General features: G+C 42.0%; 1 protein-coding gene across 4 annotated transcripts in view; it reads left to right on the top strand.

Moving 5' to 3' along the window:
• The window catches only part of USP6NL (USP6 N-terminal like), a 239,042-nt gene that overhangs the window by 122,984 nt on the left and 93,746 nt on the right, over positions 1-22,312 (top strand). For all 4 annotated transcript variants that reach the window (XM_077264568.1, XM_077264569.1, XM_077264570.1 and 1 more), the window contains 2 exons: positions 8,909-8,982; positions 15,563-15,645. In XM_077264568.1, coding sequence (XP_077120683.1) covers positions 8,909-8,982; positions 15,563-15,645 — 157 coding nt within the window. The remainder of the gene's footprint in view (positions 1-8,908; positions 8,983-15,562; positions 15,646-22,312) is intronic.

Raw genomic sequence — 22,312 nt, 5'->3', positions numbered from 1 at the left:
ATCTTCTGTCATTATCTTCTTAAAGAGGACCTATTGCTTGCCATAAATTTGTAACTTTTTACCTGGTTCACCTCAATATGGCCCCCTCTTTCCTATATGTAAATCAGAGCTTTTTATCAAAGTGAGAGTTGTACTTGACATTTCTCTGCCGGAGTCTTCTTGAAGACACCACTCAGTTAGCTAAAAGTCTAGATTTACATATACGGAACAGAGAGGCATATGTTACTGGAACAAAAGAAAAGCCATGCCATCCAGATTCAGGAGATCAGCAGCATTTACAACCTCTGGCAAAAATTATGGAATCACCGGCCTTGGAGGATGTTCATTCAGTTGTTTAATTTTGTAGAATAAAAGCAGATCACAGACATGGCACAAAACTAAAGTCACTTCAAATAGCAACTTTCTGGCATTAAGAAACACTAAAAGAAATCAAGAACAAAGAATGTGGTAGTCAGAAATGGTTACTTTTTGTAACCAAGCATAGGGGAAAATTTATGGAATCACTCAATTCTGAGGAAAAAATTATGGAATCATGAAAACAACCAAAAAAACACTCCAAAACATCACTAGTATTTTGTTGCACCACCTCTGGCTTTTATAACAGCTTGCAGTCTGAGACATGGACTTAATGAGTGTCAAACAGTACTCGTCATCAATCTGGCTCCAACTTTCTCTGATTGCTGTTGCCAGATCAGCTTTGCAGGCTGGAGCCTTGTCATGGACCATTTTCTTCAACTTCCACCAAAGATTTTCAATTGGATTGAGATCTGGACTTTTTGCAGGCCATGACATTGACTTTGTGTCTTTGTTCAAGGAATGTTTTCACAGTTTTTGCTCTATGGCAGGATGCATTATCATCTTGAAAAATGATTTCATCATCCCTAAACATCCTTTCAATTGATGGGATAAGAAAAGTGTCCAAAATATCAACATAAATTTGTGCATTTATTGAAGATGTAATGACCGCCATCTCCCCAGTGCCTTTACCTGACATGCAGCCCCATGCTATCGATGACTGGGGAAATTTGCATGTTCTCTTCAGGCAGTCATCTTAATAAATGTCATTGGAACGGCACCAAACAAAAGTTCCAGCATCATCACCTTGCCCAATGCAAATTCACGATTCATCACTGAATATGACTTTCATCCAGTCATCCACAGTCCACGATTGCTTTTCCTTAGCCCATTGTAACCTTGTTTTTTTCTGTTTAGGTGTTAATGATGGTTTTTGTTTAGCTTTTCTGTATGTAAATCCCATTTCCTTTAGGCGGTTTCTTAGGCTAGGTTCACATTGCGTTAATGGGTTAACGCTAACGGACTGCGTTGCACGGCGAAAATGTCGCAAATTAACGCCGTGCAACGGGTCCGTTAGCGCACCCATTGACAGCAATGTTATTTTTGCCTGTAGCGCATCGCTAGCACACGCCATTTTCGGCACACGCTAGCGATGTGCCGTTCTTTTCTGACGGACCTCGGACGCTGCTTACAGTGTCCGAGGTGCGCCCGAGGTCCGTTCCTCGCTACCGCAGATTGGGGATCTGCGCTAGCGGGGACGGCGAACGCGGGCCCTAGAGAAACATTGCGTTAGCGCTATGCGCTTAACGGATTGCCCTAACGCAATGTGAACCTAGCCTTACAGTTTGGTCACAGATGTTGACTCCAGTTTCCACCCATTCGTTCCTCATTTGTTTTGTTGTGCATTTCTTGTTTTGGAGACATATTGCTTTAAGTTTCCGGTCTTGACGCTTTGATGTCTTCCTTGGTCTACCAGTATGTTTGCCTTTAACAACCTTGCCATGTTGTTTGTATTTGGTCCAGATTTTAGACACAGCTGACTGTGAACAACCAACATCTTTTGCAACATTGAGTGACGATTTAACCTCTTTTAAGAGTTTGATAATCCTCTCCTTTGTTTCAGTTGACATCTCTGGTGCTGGAGCCATGATTCATGTCCGTCCACTTGGTGTAACAGCTCTCCAAGGTGTGATCACTCCTTTTTAGATGCAGACTAACGAGCAGATCTAATTGGATGCAGGTGTTAGTTTTGGGATTAAAAATTTACAGGGTGATTCCATAATTTTTTCCTCAGAATTGAGTGATTCCATAATTTTTCCCCTATGCTTGGATAAAAAAAGTAACCATTACTGACTACCACATTTTTTGTTCTTAATTTCTTTTAGTGTTTCTTAAAACCAGAAAGTTTCCATTTGAAATGATTTTAGATTTGTGCCATGTCTGTGATCTGCTTTTTTTTTCTACAAAATTAAACAACTGAATGAACATCCTCCATGGCCGTTGATTCCATAATTTTTGCCAGGGGTTGCATACCAGGTAAAGTTCCGCACTCCACAATATTGAAATCGCAACATTGGAAGGGAAAAGTTGTGGAATTTTGTAAATCGCAGGATAGATGGATATGTTAATCGTATGCAAATAGTAAATATACACAAGGAAACAAATGTTCAAATCACCTTGATCTGAGTGTCACACACAGAAATACACGCACTTACACGCCTTGGCATGCTATAAATTATGGCATTAATGGTTGTCTCAGGAAAGTTTGCCACACTGCATACATTTGGGCATGCAATTCATCAAGATCCGCTGCTGTCAGCTACCTTTTGTAATTGATGACCAATGAAGTCACAGATGTGCTTGATGAGACAAGTCGGAGACTCTGCAGGACACGATAGCATGTTAACATCATGTAGGCTGCTCACAGTTGCACAAGCAACATGATGTTGAAAAACTCATGAGACACTTTTTTTGACAATATAGATGCTCTTTAAATCCTGTCAAAAAGATCTTCTAAAATGTCGTAAATGTCAGTGATGTAGTCTGGTCTTAAACACCTGCGATGTCATTAATAATAGGTTTCTGTTTATAGTTATCTTTTAGTTAAAACAACGTTCTGTAAAACCGGTCAGAATGTTGTTTTTTACAACTCTCTGGAGTCACACCACATGCTGACATGTTGACAACCTGCATATATGCAATTCTTAGGGTAAAATCCAATTGTTAAAGGGTGCTATGCACAGCAGAAACCCGGGGCAACTCTACCACTGCTGAACATGATGTGAAACTGCCATTGACATGGGGCTGGTTGGAGCTTATAGACTGAGGACCATCTATTGATACATGTCATGACTATGACCTAAGAGAATACAATAATGTTTGTTTTGCCCTTGCAATATCGGCAGGCTTTTGTAATCCCTCATACTGTGCTTGGATTACTAAAATGTTGGCTGCGGGAGGTTAATCTGTAGGCTGCTGGATCTGCATTCCCAACAATTTATCACAAAGGCATCTTTGTGTGATCCTCAATGCAATGGTAATTGGTTCCCTAATTACATTTCAGCTTTACATTGTTTCAGTTGTGCGCCTTACTGCACAATAAATACAAATTGCTCTTTACAGCGTTGGGATCTTACATTTGTAGTTCTGCCAATATTAATAGTTTTATTTCAGTACGCTATTATAGCCAAAAAAAAAAAAAAAACGTTTCGTAAGGCCTTGGTTCAGCATCCACGCCAGGGTTTTGTGGCAGCCTGACATGGCCAGTGTGAAGATACTCAGTTTGCAAGCAAATGCCCGCGTGCTGGGCGCCTCTGTAATTGCTAGGCCCCCACCACAGGCATCATGTCAGTGTGGTTACCATCATGACTGACGTCTAGTGACTCTTCAGTGGCTTCATATTTATTTCATGGGGAATTTAAGTGTTTGCTAAATCAAACCTGTCAATTATAGCCTGGAGTATTTTTATGGGATTGGGAGACAAAAAAAAAAAGCAAAAAAACAAAGCACACCCCAACTAATAATTTGTCTTACGTGGTATTGTAGCTTTGCTTCATTCACTTAAAGGGAACCTGTCACCAGAGTTGATAGATATGAGCTACCATCACCACCTTTCAGGGCCGCTGTACAGCATTTTATAATGCTGTATGTATGTGCCCAGCACGACGTGCAAGACCAGAAAGAGTTTTTATTATACTCCCCTGGGGGGCGATCCAGTCCGAGGGGTGTCGCTGGTCTGGGTCCATCATATGATCGCCGCCCTCCTTATTTTGCTTTTTGTGGATAACTCGTCCCTATGTCATTCACACAGTCTCCCGGTCTCGCACTCCTGTGTAGGCGTTCTTTTCTGCCGTGACTAGGGCAAAGTAAACTACTGCAGTGAGCATGTTATCTCCGAGAGCTGCTACTGTGCAGGCGCGGGCAGCACCATCTTGGAGGAGGAATTTTTTGCTTCTCCAGCAAGATGGGGCCGCCGCTTCCTGCACAATAGTAGCTATCGGATCTCTATACACACCAATAGCTGCTACTGCACAGACGCCATTTTCAAATTGATTGTTTTTTTTTTTTTTTTTTTACACTTAATAGCCCCAAGAATACTTAACTGGACACTAAACATGCAGTTACGCTGCAGTGCAGGTGCCACGGCTGTCGCCTGCCTGCAGAAGGTTTTTTTTCTTCAGTATGTACAGTTATTCGTTATGCAAACTAAAGGGCAGGTCAGTGAGGAATCAGTGACCCATCAGCAGGCTGCGTCATGAAGATCTAATCAGGGCACCACATAAAGACCCCACCCCGGAGCATGGGCATATAATTAACACACAACTGAAAATTAAACATTAAAAAAACAACCATAAGACAGATTTCATCAAACAAGGTATCATTTTAACTCCTTTCCTAAATACGCCGTTCTGGTACTGCTCCGCAAACAGCAGTGCTAGTACGGCGCACCGATCGCATGGCCTCTCACTGAGCGCTGCGGCGATCGGGTGCCGGTGTCAGCTGTATGTGACCCCACAGCAAAGCCCATGATCAATGCTAGCACCAATCGTTGCCTTTAACTCTGGCGCTGTCAGTGATCGCGTTGTTCTTAAGGTCTCCATGGAGACCCCCGGCCCCAAGATGGCCGCAGGGTCCTTCTGGGTCCTGCAAGGAAGGTTGCTTCCCAGTGCCTGCTGAGAGCTGGACCTGAGATGCCTCCTTCCCTGCCTGTCAGATGCTGCTCCGGTATTCTGCATTGCAGAACATCAGATCAGCGATCTGATGTAGTACAGTGATGTCCCATACCGGGACAATGTAAAAAAATAAAAAATTAAAGTGTTAAAATATTTTTTTTTACAAATTCCCCAAATAAAGAAAAAAATATATATATTTTTCCAATAAATAAATTTATTTATATAAATAAAAAAATAAACAATAGTACACATATTTGGTATTGCAGAGTCTGTAACGACCCGCTCTATAAAACTGTCCCACTAGTTAACCCCTTCAGTGAACACCGTAAAAAAATAAATAAAAAATGAGGCAAAAAAGCTTTGTACTCATCGTACTGCCGAACAAAAAGTGCAATAAAACGCGATAAAAAACGAATGTAAATAAAAATAACGCTGAAAGCTTCATCTTGTCCTGCAAAAAAGCCGTCCTACAGCTCATCAGCAGAAAAATTAAAGTTACTGGCTCTCAGAATATAGCGATGCAAAAATAATCTTTTTCTATAAAATAGTTTTAATTGTGTAGAAGCGCCAAAACATAAAAAGATAAAAAATGAGGTATCTCAGTAATCATACTGAACCGAAGAATAAAGCTGTGTTACTAATTATACCACACGTGCAACAGTATAAAAAACAAAAAAACAAAAAGCAGTTCCTGAATTGCTGGTTTTTGTTCATTCTGTCTCCCAAAAATCGGAAAATGGTACCCATAAAAAACGTCAGCTCATCCCACAAAAAAAACAAGCCATCACATGACTCTGAGAGCTATAATTTTTCCATATTTCACACAACAAACTGTGGTGATGCAAAAACTAGTTTTCGCAATTAAAAGCATCTTTTAGTGTGTGACAGCAGCCAAACATAAAAGCATGATATAAATCTGGTATTGCTGTTATTGCCCGACTCGAAGAATAGTCACCTAATCACTTATAACGCACACGGAACAGCGTAAAAAAAAAAAATCAATTCTTCACCTACTGTTGATTTTTTTTTTTCTGCCTCCCAAAGATCGCAGTATGGCTCTGCGCACATTTATCCTATGCCCTACACTGAGCGCTTACATCAGGTTTTCTGTGTAAATCTCTGAAATATGTGATTCAGACAGAACCCCCAGTGGAAGATTCCCTATAATGAGGCAGATGGAGGCACTGTGGATGCATCCTGACCTGTGATCCCGCGGTGTCAGTCTTTGTCGGATTGCATTTACTCTTCAGCTGACTGGGAGTATACCGCAGAACTTCTTTGTGGTCGTTTTTTGCTTTTTCTGCTCTGAGGCCATCCAAAAACCATGCCGGACCCACAATTGTAGGAAATCCAATGTCTGGTCCTCATTCAGTGCATCAGACCTGTATAAGGAGTGTGTGCAGTCTAGTAATTGTCTTGGACTGCTCCAGCTTTCTTCTTTGTACGTCTCGACTATCCAGGGAAGGGTCCTGACAACGGATGCATATTCTTCGCTTCTTCTAGGCTTAGAATACATGCCAGTCCAGTTGTCTGGTGCTGTTATTTTTTTCCTCCTCAGACACAGCACCCATTGCCTTCAGAATAAGACGCTTCTGTGTCCATATCACACTGAAGGACTCGGGGCCATATATTTCTTTTACTTTATTAGGTTTGTTGGCTCTCGGTTCTCAAAATCAAACCTTGAATCGGCTCAGACAGCTGTTTAGGGCCCGGGATTGGGGAAAGTGATGTTAGCACTCTTACATTTCCATAGTAAGGCACATTTCCACAGAGAACAAAAGGGTAATGAATTTCTCCAATAAATTAGGAGCATGAATGGAGGTCACTGGTGTTCTGGTTTTATCTACCTCATGTCCAGACGCTGTGTTACTGACAAGGGGAAGGAGAAATCAAAACTGGCACTTTTGAGATCCGTTTTGTCTCTGGCAGCGCAGTGAGAATAGTGGGCTGATACTGGTCCATCTTCACCGTACAATGGCTGGGATGGATAGAAATCTATCTAGAAGTTGAGCTTCTTGGGTGAGCTCCTGGCGGTTCAGTATAAATGGTCTTTGTGCCTAGTTAATTATTAGCGATCTGTCTGGCTTTCTTTAGTCTTGATGTTCAGGCGTTTTGTTTACAGCACCTACAACATTATTCTTACGGAGGCACAACATGAATATAAATGGACGCCGGCAACCTTTCCTAGGCATCTGATGTAAATGCCAAGAAAAGTGGACAGTCAAGTTAATTAAATGTCCCTTGCGGAGGAGTGCATTAATAACCCTCTGGATAGACGCGGCTGTAATGGACGGGATTCTGCATGGCACAGAGGTTCTTTTTGTTTCAGCAGTTTCTATTCAGTAGGTGCGGTCATTATGGTTATTAACCCTGCGGTGCTGGCATGTTCTGTGCGGTCATTATGGTTATTAACCCTGCGGTGCTGGCATGTTCCCTGTCCTGTACTTGGATGAGCCGCTTCTTCCTAAATATATTTTACTTGCCACATCTCAATAGCGTGAATTTAATTGCTAAAATATGGCTTACAGATGAGTGCTGAGCACAAAAGCATCTAGTAAACCTGCGGATTATCGGTCATGGCTTGTAGTTTGACAGCGGCTTTATGTGAAGTAAAGCTGCTACACCCGGTATGTGCCTTACATCTCGGCTCGGTGGCTGGTAATTGTCATGCAGTGCTCCTTGATGACGTGATCATCCTAGAAGCCTAGGAAATAATGTCTGCCCATGGTAACACTGCTCAGGAGTAATTCCCTCCATGCATGCAGTGGCCTGTGGGCGAGCAACAGCTCTGCATCAGAATTGTGCATGCTTCCGGAACTGCAACAATGGTTCAGGGGTGGTAAGGACAATGTCGAGCAGACCTCTCCTGGCACTACGTAGCAAACTGTAGTCGGACTTATACATCCAGACACTGACTTGTGAGAACAGGGACAAATAGATGGTCTTCCTGGACACACACAGAATAAATGGAACATGGTAAAAACAATAGGCCGGTTTCACACTGGGTGTGTATCCCGGTTTGGATGTGTTTTAGGGTGTAAAAAAATAGAAATAAAACCAATAAAGGATCTATCAATTGGAATGAGGACTATTTCCAAAAATGTCTTCCTCTTGACTGTGATCTGTTTCTACCTAAAAAATAAAAATATGGAACAACTTTTTCTTTTTGTGCAGCACTGAACATTCCCCGAACACTACACGGTTCTCTGAGACCCCTCTAGTATAAATGGAGGTTACAAATGGAACAAAAATGGATACAAAACTCTTAAAACTCATTAATATCAAAGAGGACTGCAAATGCTGGTGGTCATATAAGATAAAGCCAGAGGTACTTGTCCTCCTGCTGAGCTCTGTGTTTTGGCTGTAGCAATGATGTCCTGTTGATCACCACATCAGCCTAACGCTGAGCTCAGAAGCTCGTGCTGTACACCAGTATTACCACTTAGCCCAGTGTTTGGCTGCAGTGGTGATGTTTGATGTCAACGCTGCAACCAAAACATGGGAGACTGGAACAGAAAAGTGAATGCCATCTGCTTTTATTGTACATTCCTGCAAGTGTTTTAAATCCTCTTTGCACAAAGTGTAAAACCCCTTTTAATGCTAAAATCAGCCATCCGCATGGACTTGGCGTGTGTCCGACTTTAGGCACCCTCAGTGATCTGACTGAGGACCACAGAACTCCACAGTGGACCTTGTCACCTTAATACTTTAGTAGGCATAATGCCGATTTTGCAGTGTCTGTGATTGGCTTTGCAAGTTAGTCTCCAGGGGCCTCCTCTGTCAGCTTATTGGTGGGGTGCCAGAAGTTGGATTTGATACTAATAAGGTTCAGCCTTCAATATCCGTTACCCAAAAAATCTGTACGGAGGAGTTGCAGGAATACCTATTTCTAAGTCAATATAGAAATGTATGAAGCTCATTGTGTTTTCCCTTTTGTACAGATCCAGATTCCGAACAGGATGCGGCTTTTAAATCTGCACAAGAACGAGCCGACATAGTTGCCAAATATGACAAGGTGAGTCTGCTCATCGTTATGTAGCCGCCCATGGCAGTAATTGACAGTTTGGCCAGTGCAGCCAAGCTTGTGTCTCGTTGATTTCTTATGTGCCAGTTATACACTCCTTGCCCGGCCAATCACCACTGCTAGGAATGCTTTTTTAGTAGAAACCAGAGCCTGACAAGGTTTTCCCCTGCACATACAACTTGTGCTGTCATTAGGGCCCTGTAACAAGGTATTTACATCACACTATCAGGACAGATTTTCGTCCCCTTGAAGTAATATTGTGGTGTGTTCTTCGGAGTGTGCATTGTGCTCTCGGCCTGCCAGGATTTTGGAGGTGCCCACTGCTGATTTTGCAGCCACGGTCGGTGCCTCCCAAATCCTGTCTGACCGTGCACACTGTCAATCATTGAGTGCTGAATGCTCATATGTAAATCCCTCCATCTTTTTTACATCCTTGCATGTGTGTCTGTAAACTCTAGCCCCCATGTTCCCCGAAACAGATGCATAATAAGAAGCCCATATTAAGTTGTTTTTCTCTGCACTTTTCTGCTGTTTTCTCACCTCTTAGCAGCACTGACTACACGAGCGGAGCTGTGATCATCACTGTGCAGCAAGTGGCAAGAGCTCAGCATGAGCACGGAAGATCTGGCCACATTCTACCAGGAGCGAATTTATTTTAGCGCTGCATGCTAAATCCCATTGCTGCTTATAATGTACACTAGGTTGCGTGGCTGACTTGTTACTTTCAAGCATTTTTTTTTTTTTTTATAATATTCACTTTGCTGATGCGCAACTACTCATACCCATGCTATTATGAACTGCATATGGTGAGAAATAATATAATTATAAAAAAAACCTTTATTTGTCATTTAATAATTTTATCTAATTAAAGATGTTGTATGGATGAACTGCAAAAAAACAAGACCAAGGCTGCTCATGCTTTAAAATGCAAAAATGAGCAATGTCCAATTACTTTTGGTCCCTTTAAAAACAGGGTGGCTCATGTTAAGGAGCTGAAACTCCTAAACCCTTCATCCAATTTTAATGTGGATACCCTCAAATGAAAGCTGAAAGTCTGAACTTCAACTGCATCTGAATTGTTTTGTTTAAAATTCATTGTGGTAATGTCTATAACCAAAATTAGAAAAATGTTGTCTCTGTCCAAATATATATGGACCTAACTGTAGGCTTCCGACAAAATGAATGTCAAATGCTTCCAAGGCCAGGTGACTGGCTCGTCCATTGCAGAATATTCCGTTCCTTTACCACAGGAAGATATGGAGTTGCTTTTGCTGTATGTATTGAATCCTTAGATGGTGTTACCTGTAATTATCTGTACTCACTATGTGGAATTACTGCCCTATCCGTTTTGAAGCATTTGACTAATCTCAGCAGAGCGTTACATTATGCACAAATGACGAAGATGTGATTTGCTTCAGATCACGATTTCTTTCTTTCCTTCATACCGTTCGCTCCTCATCATTCTGGTACCACTTTCTTTGTTTCATCTTCCTATACAATTCAGAGATGCGCAGCTTTCATAGATTTTTTTTTTTCTCAACGAAAGTCTAATCCAATCTTTTTGTTCATGAGTTCCTAGCAGTGTGCGTCTTTGTATAAACCGTCTGGAGTTATATCCATGAAGGCGTGTTGTGATTGAAGACTTTCGCAGTGATGCACCCACCTCCTGGAGACTGTTCTGTTTTAGTTTACTTTTCTAATGTGCTCTTCCAGGTCTTTTGTTCGTTCTGCGCACAACCGTGCATTCCATCCTTTTTCAGAGTGTGCCAAGTTGTTAATTTGGCCAATCCTACAATTTCTGCTTTTCTCTTGGATACATTTAGTTTTCAGCTTAATGATAGCCTCCACCTGCCTTGACATCTCACATGTACTACTGCACATGAGGAAATCCCATATACAGCAACCAAATTCTAATTGAACACTTGCAATGAAATTGGTTGTTGATGTTTAACTCCCTCCCAACATCAGCCGTACATGTCTGGCACAGCAGGCAATGATAAAGCCAGCTTATTGAGCGGGTATCAAAACTTTTTCCACCAGTATTGCCACCCATAAAAATTTGTAATATTCAATTGAAATGCTGAGATCTTTTTGGGTGGAAAAATAAAAATAAAGAATATTGCGGGGTTGCATAAATACGCCCATTCTTAATCTAATACTGTGTTGAAGTACCCTTTGAATTTCTGGCAGCATTTAGTTAGTCCATTTTGGCAGGAGTCTATTATCATAGTACATCTAGATTTTGCAATCTGTCCCCACGCTTCCTTTCAGTAGCATGCCAAATCTGTTAGATTGCAAGGTCATCTCCTGTGTACAGTCCCCTTCAAGTCACCTACAGGTTTTTATTTGGATTCAGATCTGGGCTCTGGCTTGCCCATCCCAAAGCTTTGATCTTATGATGAAGCCCTTCTGTGTTGATTGGCATGTATTTTTAGTGTTTATGAAAGGTGAAATTCCTCTACATCTCCAGCTTTTAATGAGGCCTGAAGGTTTTGTTTCAGAATTGGCTGATCTATTTGGAGCTTGCAATAATTCCCTCCACTTTAACTAATCCCCAGTTCTAGCTGCCAAAAACATCCCAAAAGCATAATGCTGCCACTACCATGGTTCACTAGGGTATGGTGTGCTTTTGGTGATGTGCGGTGTTGGCTTTGTGGCAAATATACCTTTTCCTTTTAGAATTATGGCCAAAAAGTCCAACCTTGGACTCATCAGACCACGACGCGTATTCCCACATGCTTTTGGCAGACTTTGTGTAGATTTGGCAAAACATAGCCAGGCTTTGGTGCTTTTCTTTAAGACAAGGCTTCTGTGTTTCCATCCTACACCACAGGCTAGATATATGAAGAATACAGGAGATGGTCCAGTTTTAGCTAATGTCACTGTTATGATAGATTAAAGCCACCTCTTGATAACTAACCTCCATGTTCACTTTGTGGGGATTTCTGTTGGTTTGGCAACTCGTTGGCTTTGCAAATGGCGCTCCCAATCGTCTTCAGGAAAAGCTGCTCCCCTAAAGCAGAGTGGAGCTCCCTCTCTTCTGAGCCATGTTCCCAGACAGTGGTATAAGGCCATATATACGATATTGCAAGACTTGGGAGAAATAATTCACAGGTTTGATTTTTTGTTTTTTTTGTTACTAGCTAGCCATTGTAAAGATGAAATCTAAATCATCTTATTGTAATAAATGTAAGTTATTTTATTTTCACACAGCCCAATGATAAAGAAATCGATCAAACCTATGTGGGATAAAACTACTCATCGCTAGGTAAATTTATTGAGGGCAAATTACGCCAGTTAGGTGACCTCCATTTGGGAATGTCCCTGAGGTGTCAGAATAGCAGAAAGCCTACAAACAATTCCTGACAAATTTGAGCTCCAAAAGCCAACTGGCATTTCTTCCCTTCAGAGTTCACAAACCGTAATTTACGACCACATATTGGGTATTGTCGTGTTCGAGAGAAACTGCGTAACATGTATTTTTCAATTTATTTTTCTCACATTTTCGAAAATGAAATATTTAGAGCTAAAGTGCTATTTTAGTATAAAAAAAAATATATTTTTTCATTCCTATGTCCCAGAAGTAAAAAATCCTTTGACGCAGCTGTGGGTTCAAAATGTTCAGCACACCCTTGATGAATTTGTTCATTGGTTTAGATTTTGAAATGGTGACTAGTGTTGAGCGATACCGTCCGATACTTGAAAGTATCGGTATCGGAAAGTATCGGCCGATACCGGCAAAGTATCGGATCCAATCCGATACCGATACCCGATACCAATACAAGTCAATGGGACTCAAGTATCGGACGGTATTCCTGATGGTTCCCAGGGTCTGAAGGAGAGGAAACTCTCCTTCAGGCCCTGGGAACCATATTAATGTGTAAAAGAAAGAATTAAAATAAAAAATATTGCTATACTCACCTCTCCGAGGGAACCGGCAGCGTTGTTTGCTTAAAATTCGCGCTTTTCTTTCCTTACGTGAAGTCCCGGCTTTGTGATTGGTTGCGTCGCAGTCACATGGGCGACGCAACCAATCACAGCAAGCCGTGACGTAATTTCAGGTCCTTAAGGATTTTAAAATTACGTCCCGGCTTTGTGATTGGTTGCGTCGCAGTCACGTGGGCGACGCAACCAATCACAGCAAGCCGTGACGTAATTTCAGGCCCTTAAGGATTTTAAAATTACGTCCCGGCTTTGTGATTGGTTGCGTCGCAGTCACATGGGCGACGCAACCAATCACAAGCCGTGACGTCACGGGAGGCTGGACACGCGCGCATTTTAAAATGCGCGCTTGTCCAGCCTCCCGTGACGTCCCGGCTTGTGATTGGTTGCATCGCGGTCAACCAATCACAAGCCGGGAGGCTGGACACGCGCGCATTTTAAAATGCGCGCTTGTCCAGCCTCCCGTGACGTCCCGGCTTGTGATTGGTTGACCGCGATGCAACCAATCACAAGCCGGGACGTCACGGGAGGCTGGACAAGCGCGCATTTTAAAATGCGCGCGTGTCCAGCCTCCCGGCTTGTGATTGGTTGACCGCGATGCAACCAATCACAAGCCGGGACGTAATTTTAAAATCCTTAAGGGCCTGAAATTACGTCACGGCTTGCTGTGATTGGTTGCGTCGCCCATGTGACTGCGACGCAACCAATCACAAGCCGGGACTTCACGTAAAGGAAAGAAAAGCGCGAATTTTAAACAAAGAACGCTGCCGCTTCCCTCGGTAAGGTGCAGGCTGCGTCGGAGAGGTGAGTATAGCAATATTTTTTATTTTAATTCTCTCTTTTACACATTTTTACATTAATGTTGTTTCGATCCCGATACCACAAAAGTATCGGATCTCGGTATCGGAATTCCGATACCCGCAAGTATCGGCCGATACCCGATACTTGCGGTATCGGAATGCTCAACACTAATGGTGACCCTTTTGGAGATTTTCAACTATTCTGGCACTTTGGAGGTTCTGCGAGTGGCACTTGCAAACTATTCTAGCCAAATTTGCACTTCGAAGGCCAAATAACATTTTTCTCTTGAGCCTTACTATGCGTCACGTATTGGGTATTGACACACTCATCAGAAATGTCTTTACAAATTGTGTAGTCTATTTTCTACTAAGAAAAATATAGAGCTAAGGCAACATTTTGGTGGGGAAAAAATATTTTAATTTTCACTCCCCAAGCTATAGAAACACTTGTATATCACCTGTGAGTCTAAAATGGTCACTACACCCCAGACAAATTCCTTGACGTGGTATAGATTCCAAAATGGGGTCACTTGTAAGGGGTACCCCCGGGGCTATGCTGTAGCAATCATTCTACATTGCATGAATTCTTGTGAGGCACCTGATTATGGATTTGAATACTTTGATAGGGGGTTGTGTATAATATGTTATCACTTGTGGGTTTTTTTCTAATACGATGGCCCTCAAAATAGCTGAAAAACTTCATAGGTACAGTATGTAAAAAAGTAAATCCTTTTTTTTTTTATGCCCTTACCATGCAAAATAGTTTCTTCCTCAAAACTCTGCTTTACAATGGCTTCATTTGTAAAGTTTAAAAATTTCAAATTTTTCAACACTTTTTATACAAATTTTCAATATTTTCATAAATAAATGGAAATTTTATCATCTTAAATTTACCACAATCAAAGTACAATGTGTCACAAAAAAACAACAATATCCGAATAATTGAAATAGGAAGAAGCATTCCAAATTACCAGATTAAGTGACACATGTCAGATATGAAAAATGGGGCTCTGTCAGGAAGGTAAGGGGTTTAAAAAAAAAAAAAAATAAATCCTTTAGATATGGATTAGTTAAAAAAGTAAACTCGCCCTTTGCATCCAGTGCCGGCCAACTCTAATGGTTATCAGTTTTCTCTTGCAAAGGTCCGCTGCAGTGGTCAGGTGACAAACCGTGTCACAGAGAATTATCCAGTCAGTGGTTCTATGACCTCTGTAGCGTGGATTACCGTATTTATTTTATTTTTTTTTATAGCACTAATCCTTGCCCGAAATGTATTTGTTGGACAACCCCTTTTAAATAATGACTTATTAATTTTTAAGATAACAAGCAACAGTTGCCATGAAAAGGCTCATCAGACCACTGACAGATTGCTTTCAAGCATGTGAAAATGGCTAGGCTACCTAGGAACATGGCTATAATTCCAAAATGTATATTTTAGATGTTTTAAAAATATTTTTCATTAACCCTGAAATTCATTTTAATATCGCCTTTGTCTTTTGCTTTAAATTCATTTGTATGAGTGTAAGCGGTAAAGTGATGAAACTCTTGAGTCTTGACCCTTTCCCAATACTTCAGGACCTGACTGTATATGGCTGCTTTCTTCTCTAATGCGCACATCTATATCATGTAGCGGTGTGGTCCACAATTTAATGCTTCTATAGGCCCATTCTTTACCCAAGAGATTAGTTTCCCTAGAGCTAAAAATGTGTGAATAATGGCTCTAAATAATAATTTTTCCCTAAAATATTGGATACTGTGCTAATCTTCCAGAATTTTATATACATGTCACACTGTGATCTTCTGAAAATGACTCTGTTTTCCATTAACAGGGCCGAGAAGGTGCAAAGATTGAGCCTTGGGAGGACGCGGATTATCTTGTTTACAAGGTCACCGACAGATTTGGCTTTCTTCAGTAAGTTTCTTCCTGGGGTAGGCTGTAAGGGGTGACGGATATTGCCGGCATTTTAATAACGTTTATTGCAGAGTTCTCGCGTGATTGACTTTGTGCTTGCATGCCGATTTCCAGTTATTAAACTTTAATGTGTGTCTTTTTAAAATGAAATTATGTGAGTCTGGAGAACACAAGTGATTCATACAGAGCGTAAAATGAAGATGAACGGCTTCATTTACGCTGTTATTTTCATTCTCTTTTCTAACACCCCTCCCTACCTTCTTGTTTCTATGAACTTGCTGCTGTGTAGCTCATATTTAGCGAAAGCTGAAGAGTTTTTACAAGGGATAGCGCTGAATGGTTTACACTGGTGATTCTGAAAGTGTCCGTAACGTATTGTCAGTTAACATATATATTATTATTATTATTTATTGTTATAGCGCCATTTATCCCATGGCGCTTTACATGTGAGGAGGGGTATACATAACAAAAACAAGTACAATAATCTTGAACAATACAAGTCACAACTGGTACAGGAGGAGAGAGGACCCTGCCTGTGAAGGCTCACAATCTACAATCTATATATCTGTATTATCCTCTTTACAGATGTGTAGTATGTCACTTATACAGTGGCTTGCAAAAGTATTCCCCCTTTTGCTTTTTACCTATTTTGTTACATTACAACCTGTATGTAAATGTTTTTGTAATTCCAATTTGTGTGTGATGCATCAGCACTAGATAGTTTAAGTTGGTGAATTGAGGAAAAATATAGTAATACATTAAATGTATGGGCTAAACTAACTAAAAATTGGCATGGCGTGTGTATACACCCCTTTTGCAATGAAGCCCCTAAAAATTTCTGGGGCAATCAATTGCCTTCATATGTCACATACTTAGTGAAAGGAAGTAAACCTGTGTGCAGTCGAAATGTAACATGGTCTGTCAGTATATATACACCTTTATTGAAAGGCCACAGAGGCTGGAACACCATTAAGCAAGAGGCATCAGTAACCAAACAACACCATGAAGACCAATTACATCTAAAAACAAGTCAGGGATCAAGTTGTTAAGGAGTACAAGTCAAGGTTGGGGTATAAAAAAAAATATCCCAATCTCAGATGATCCCCCTGGAATACCATCAAATCCATTATCATGAAATGGAAAGAACATGGTACCACAACAAACCTGCCAAGAGAGCTGACCACCACATCTCTCAGCCCAGGCAAAGAGGGCATTAATCAGAGAGGCAGCAAAGACACCAAAGGTAACCCCGAAGGAGCTGCAGAATTCTCAGAGAATTGAGTATCTGTCCATACAACCACAATAACCTGTACACTGTGTAGAGGTGGCCTTTATGGAAGAGTGGGCCGAAAAAAGCCTTTACGTACACACAAAAATTGTAAAGCTCATTTTGAGTTTGCCAAAAGACATATGGGAGACTCCCAAAAAATATATGGAAGAAGGTGCTGTGGTGTGGTGATAGCCATCATGAAGATCTCTTAGATCGAAACACGTAGCTATTAGCAGGTTTTTGTCGCTGTTCACATTCCCTTTTGTGCAGGGATGATTTTTAAGGATATGGATCAATAAAGGACTTTTAATTGAAAAGGAGCTGGAACAATCTTCACATTTCTTACGTCTTCAAGCTGCTGCTACGTCTGGGTCAGGACGGGTTCACGTGCTCCTGTGGCCTGTTGGTGAGCTGACTGGGCCTTTGGCCCCAGTATTTTTCTATTGATATATGGTTTAAGGGGAAACATGTATTTGTTTTGGAGTGGCCTAGTCAAAGCCCAGAGCTTTAATCCAATTGAGAGTCCGTGGTCAGATGTGAAGATTGCTGTTCACCAGAAGAAACCATCTAACTGGAAGAAAGTGGAGCAATTTTGCATTGAAGAATGGGCAAAAATTCCAGTATCAAGATGTGGAAAGCTCATAGAGATTTCTCTAAAGGGACTTGCAGCTGTAATTGCAGCAAAAGGAGGCTCTACAAAGTACTGACTTTAGGGGGGTGAATAGTTAGGACATCTTTACAGAAACCTTCAATGTGCATATTTGCTGTTTGCTTCACAATAAAAAGAAAACCAAATGTTCACAGTTGTAGGGATGTTCTTTACATGAACTGATGCAAACCCTAAAAAACAGTGAAATTCCAGGTTGTGAGGTAGCAAAACACAGAAAAAGCCAAGGGGTGGTGAATACGTTCACAAGCCACTGAAGGTATTTTTCACTGTGAAGACCACTATTTGCTTTCACAGTGCACCTTTTATTCTGTTTGTCAGGTGACAAATGGGCTCTCGTGTTGTAAAGTTCAAGTCCTTGATGTCAAATCACTGTTTTCTAGTACTTCAGTATGTATGTCTCAGCAAATTTACAGGAGGTAGTAATGTAAGGGTGCTTACTAGTGTTGAGCATTCCGATGCTGCAAGTATCGGGTATCGGCCGATACTTGCTGTATCGGAATTCCGATACCGGGATTCCGATACTCTTGTGGTATCGGGTATCGGAACAACATTAATGTTAAAATGTGTAAAATAGAGAATTAAAATAAAAAATATCGCTATACTCACCTGTCCGACGCAGCCGGGACCTCAGCGCAGGAACCGGCAGCGTTGTTTGTTTAAAATTCCCGCTTTTACATGGTTACGCGAAGTCCCGGCTTGTGATTGGTCAGGGCGGCCATGTTGCCGGGCCGCGGACCAATCACAGCAAGCCGTGACGAAAATACGTCACGGCTTGCTGTGATTGGTCCGCGTCCCGGCAACATGGCCGCCATTAACCAATCACAAGCCGTGACGTCACGGGAGGCTGGAAACGCGCTCATTTTAAAAAGGGCGCGTGTCCAGCCTCCCGTGACGTCACGGCTTGTGATTGGTTGCGTCGCGGTCAACCAATCACAAGCCGGGAGGCTGGACACGCGCCCATTTCAAAATGAGCGCGTCCAGCCTCCCGGCTTGTGATTGGTTGATCGCGGCGCAACCAATCACAAGCCGTGACGTCACGGGAGGCTGGACACGCGCCCATTTCAAAATGAGCGCGTCCAGCCTCCCGGCTTGTGATTGGTTGATCGCGGCGCAACCAATCACAAGCCGTGACGTCACGGGAGGCTGGACACGCGCCCATTTTAAAATGAGCGCGTGTCCAGCCTCCCGTGACGTCACGGCTTGTGATTGGTCAGGGCGGCCATATTGCCGGGACGCGGACCAATCACAGCAAGCCGTGACGTAATTTCGTCACGGCTTGCTGTGATTGGTCCGCGTCCCGGCAACATGGCCGACCTGACCAATCACAAGCCGGGAATTCACGTAACCAAGTAATAGCGCGAATTTTAAACAAACAACGCTGCCGGTTCCCTCGCTGAAGTCCCGGCTGCGTCGGACAGGTGAGTATAGCGATATTTTTTATTTTAATTCTTTCTTTTACACATTTATATGGTTCCCAGGGCCTGAAGGAGAGTTTCCTCTCCTTCAGACCCTGGGAACCATCAGGAATACCGTCCGATACTTGAGTCCCATTGACTTGTATTGGTATCGGGTATCGGTATCGGATTGGATTCCGATACTGTGACGGTATCGGCCGATACTTTCCGATACCGATACTTTCCGATATCGGAAAGTATCGCTCAACACTAGTGCTTACATTACTACCTCCTGAAAATTAATCAGACATACAGTATGAGTAACAATACTTTTCTTACAGTATAAACACTTGCAGGCCATTATTGCATTACAGACTTGGCAAAGATGTCTTCAATGTGTCTGGTATGGCAGCACACATGGTACAAACGCCATTCTCATAGTCGATAGTGGTCCTCGGGGGCAGTACCCTGCTGATCACACATGGGGGCTTATTCTAAGAATTTTCCTTTAATTTCCTATTTTGTGTTAAACCCCTTTATATTAAACTGTCTTTGTCAGATTCCATTTAAAGGGGTTATCCAGAGAATTAAAAATGTTTAATTATGGTCTCTATAAACATAAGGATGAATGACCTCGGGGAGATCAAAACATCCATCACTGCGGAGACACCATCACGTGTTTCTCAGCGCAGTGATCCAGAACACTGCCCCCATCCCTAAAGGGAAATATGCAAATGCATGTAGAAAAGTCGCGGAGACACCATCACGTGTTTCTCAACGCAAGCAATGAATAGCCAGGTCTTTCACCGGGAAGGAACAACCACGGGAAGGGCAGCATCCAAAAAAGGAAAACCACCTATGCCAAAACATGGTATCCATCCACAGACAGCTGTTTCGGGGTATTTGCCCCTCATCAGTGTGGAGTAGGAAACTGGCTATTAGGAGCAGTGCCTAGAGAAAAGACTATAAACATAAGGGTGAATGACCTCGGGGAGATCAAAACATCCAACACTGCGGATACACCATCACGTGTTTCTCAACGCAGTGATCCAGAACACTGCCCCCATCCCTAAAGGGAAATATGCAAATGCATGTAGAAAAGCCGCGGAGACACCATCACGTGTTTCTCAACGCAAGCAATGAATAGCCAGGTCTTTCACTGGAAAGGAACAACCACGGGAAGGGCGGCATCCAATAAAGGAAAACCACCTATGCCAAAACATGGTATGTCTGTGGATGGATACCATGTTTTTTCTACATGCATTTGAATATTTCCCTTTAGGGATGGGGGCAATGTTCTGGATCACTGCGTTGAGAAACACGTGATGGTGTCTCCGCAGTGTTGGATGTTTTGATCTCCCCGAGGTCATTCACCCTTATGTTTATAGTCTTTTCACTAGGCACTGCTCCTAATAGCCAGTTTCCTACTCCACACTGATGAGGGGCAAATACCCCGAAACAGCTGTCTGTGGATGGATACCATGTTTTGGCATAGGTGGTTTTCCTTTATTGGATGCTGCCCTTCCCGTGGTTGTTCCTTCCCGGTGAAAGACCTGGCTATTCATTGCTTGCGTTGAGAAACACGTGATGGTGTCTCAGCGGCTTTTCTACATATAATTATGGTCTCTGTCTGATATAAAAAAAAAGTACAAATATGTTATATTATAAAGCGGGCATCTTGTGCTGCTAGAGTTGTTGTCACCTGAATATAGGAAAGTCTGTATTCTCCAGCACTGTGATGATTGTGACTATGGGTCAGGTCGTCCTTCTTTACTTGATTGCAAGAGGCTAAATAGATCAGTTTTGACCTCCCTCTCTTGTCATGAGACTAACTCGCACACTAATACAGATTGCATGAGCTTGTGAGATGTGGGGATGGAGATAAGACGAGGCAGTAGTGGACTTGGTGTTCACTAGGCAAGAAAAAAGTACCCGTCCTGCTCCATATGTGGGAGACTACCATGGCTACAGCATTATAGTGAGAATCCGTCAGTAATGCTTGTATTGAATTTCAGAATAAGAACAATTGGGTTGGGATACTTAGGTGTTTTATCATGATGATGGTAATTAGTAGTGATGAGCGAGTGTACTCGTTGCTCGGGTGGTCTCCGAGTATTTGTGACTGCTCGGAGATTTTGTTTTCGTTGCCTCAGCTGCATGATTTACAGCTGATAGACAGCTTGAATACATGTGGGGATTCCCTAGCAACCAGGCAACCCCCAGCAAGGAGTACACTCACTCATCACTAGTACTTATAACTACATTAGAGAGGTTACACACCGAAGAGCAAATGAAGCATAAGTATAAAACATATTTAATGTTCTGTAATTCCATCTTTTTAGAAGACTTTATTTTGATTTCGGTGTTAATTGTGTGGGTTTTTTTTTTTTGTTTTTTTTTTTTGGGGGGGGGGGGAGAGCAGCTTTAAATAAATCACCAATAAAATAGACATTTTAATTCACTGCTATATAAACTTTACAGCAAGGTACTGTTTTGTCCTTGAGAAGTCACTGTTTGATTGTTGGCTATTCAGTCAATTCACTATTTCATTGCTGGCCACACATTGGATTTTATCCAAAGCCATCAATTTTGTGGTGAAGATTCTAACCTAAAAGGAGGCAGATCTGCCATCAGGAAAAAACGTCAAGCATGTTGGATTTTCAGAGGACCTATAATTTGTTACCCTAGAGCAGCGGCCCTAACATTTCTGTCCTTGAGAGCCACATTCAGCTCTGAGGGTTGCGAGCCACATCCAGCTCCCACCTCCTCACAGTAGTGGCAACCAAAGCCCCCGTTACGAGTATAATGATCCCCAAAGCTTTGCAACAGAAATCTCCCAAAATCAGTATACCAAGATCCACCTATTCCCATTCAGTATTCATACCCCCATTCAGTATTCTCCCATCAAACATTCCCACCACAGTGTCACATCCATCTTCAAGCACCTCCTCTGACAGCTAGTATCTTCCTGTTCCCAGCGTACCATACTTAAATTTATCTCTAAACTGCTAAGACCAATATACAGGTGCTTTTCACAAAATTAGAATACCATTCCAAAGACCTACTGATAGACAATTTAAATTGTGAGCCCCATCAGGGACAGCGATGATATGTGCAAAACTGCAAAGCGGTGCGGAATATGTTGGCGCTATATAAATAAAAGAGAGATTGTTATTAGATCAAAAAGTTAATTTATTTCAGTTCTTCAATACAAAAAGTGAAACTCCTATATTAGTCATTAAAAACCGAGTGATCTATTTCAAGTGTTTATTTCTGTTAATGTTGATGATTATGGCTTACAGTCAATGAAAACCCAAGTCATTATCTCAGTAA

This window comes from Ranitomeya variabilis, chromosome 5, assembly GCF_051348905.1.
Source record: "Ranitomeya variabilis isolate aRanVar5 chromosome 5, aRanVar5.hap1, whole genome shotgun sequence".
Lineage (NCBI taxonomy): Eukaryota > Metazoa > Chordata > Amphibia > Anura > Dendrobatidae > Ranitomeya > Ranitomeya variabilis.
Note: the sequence above shows the minus strand (reverse complement) of the source record. Positions and strands in the feature narration are given on the sequence as shown.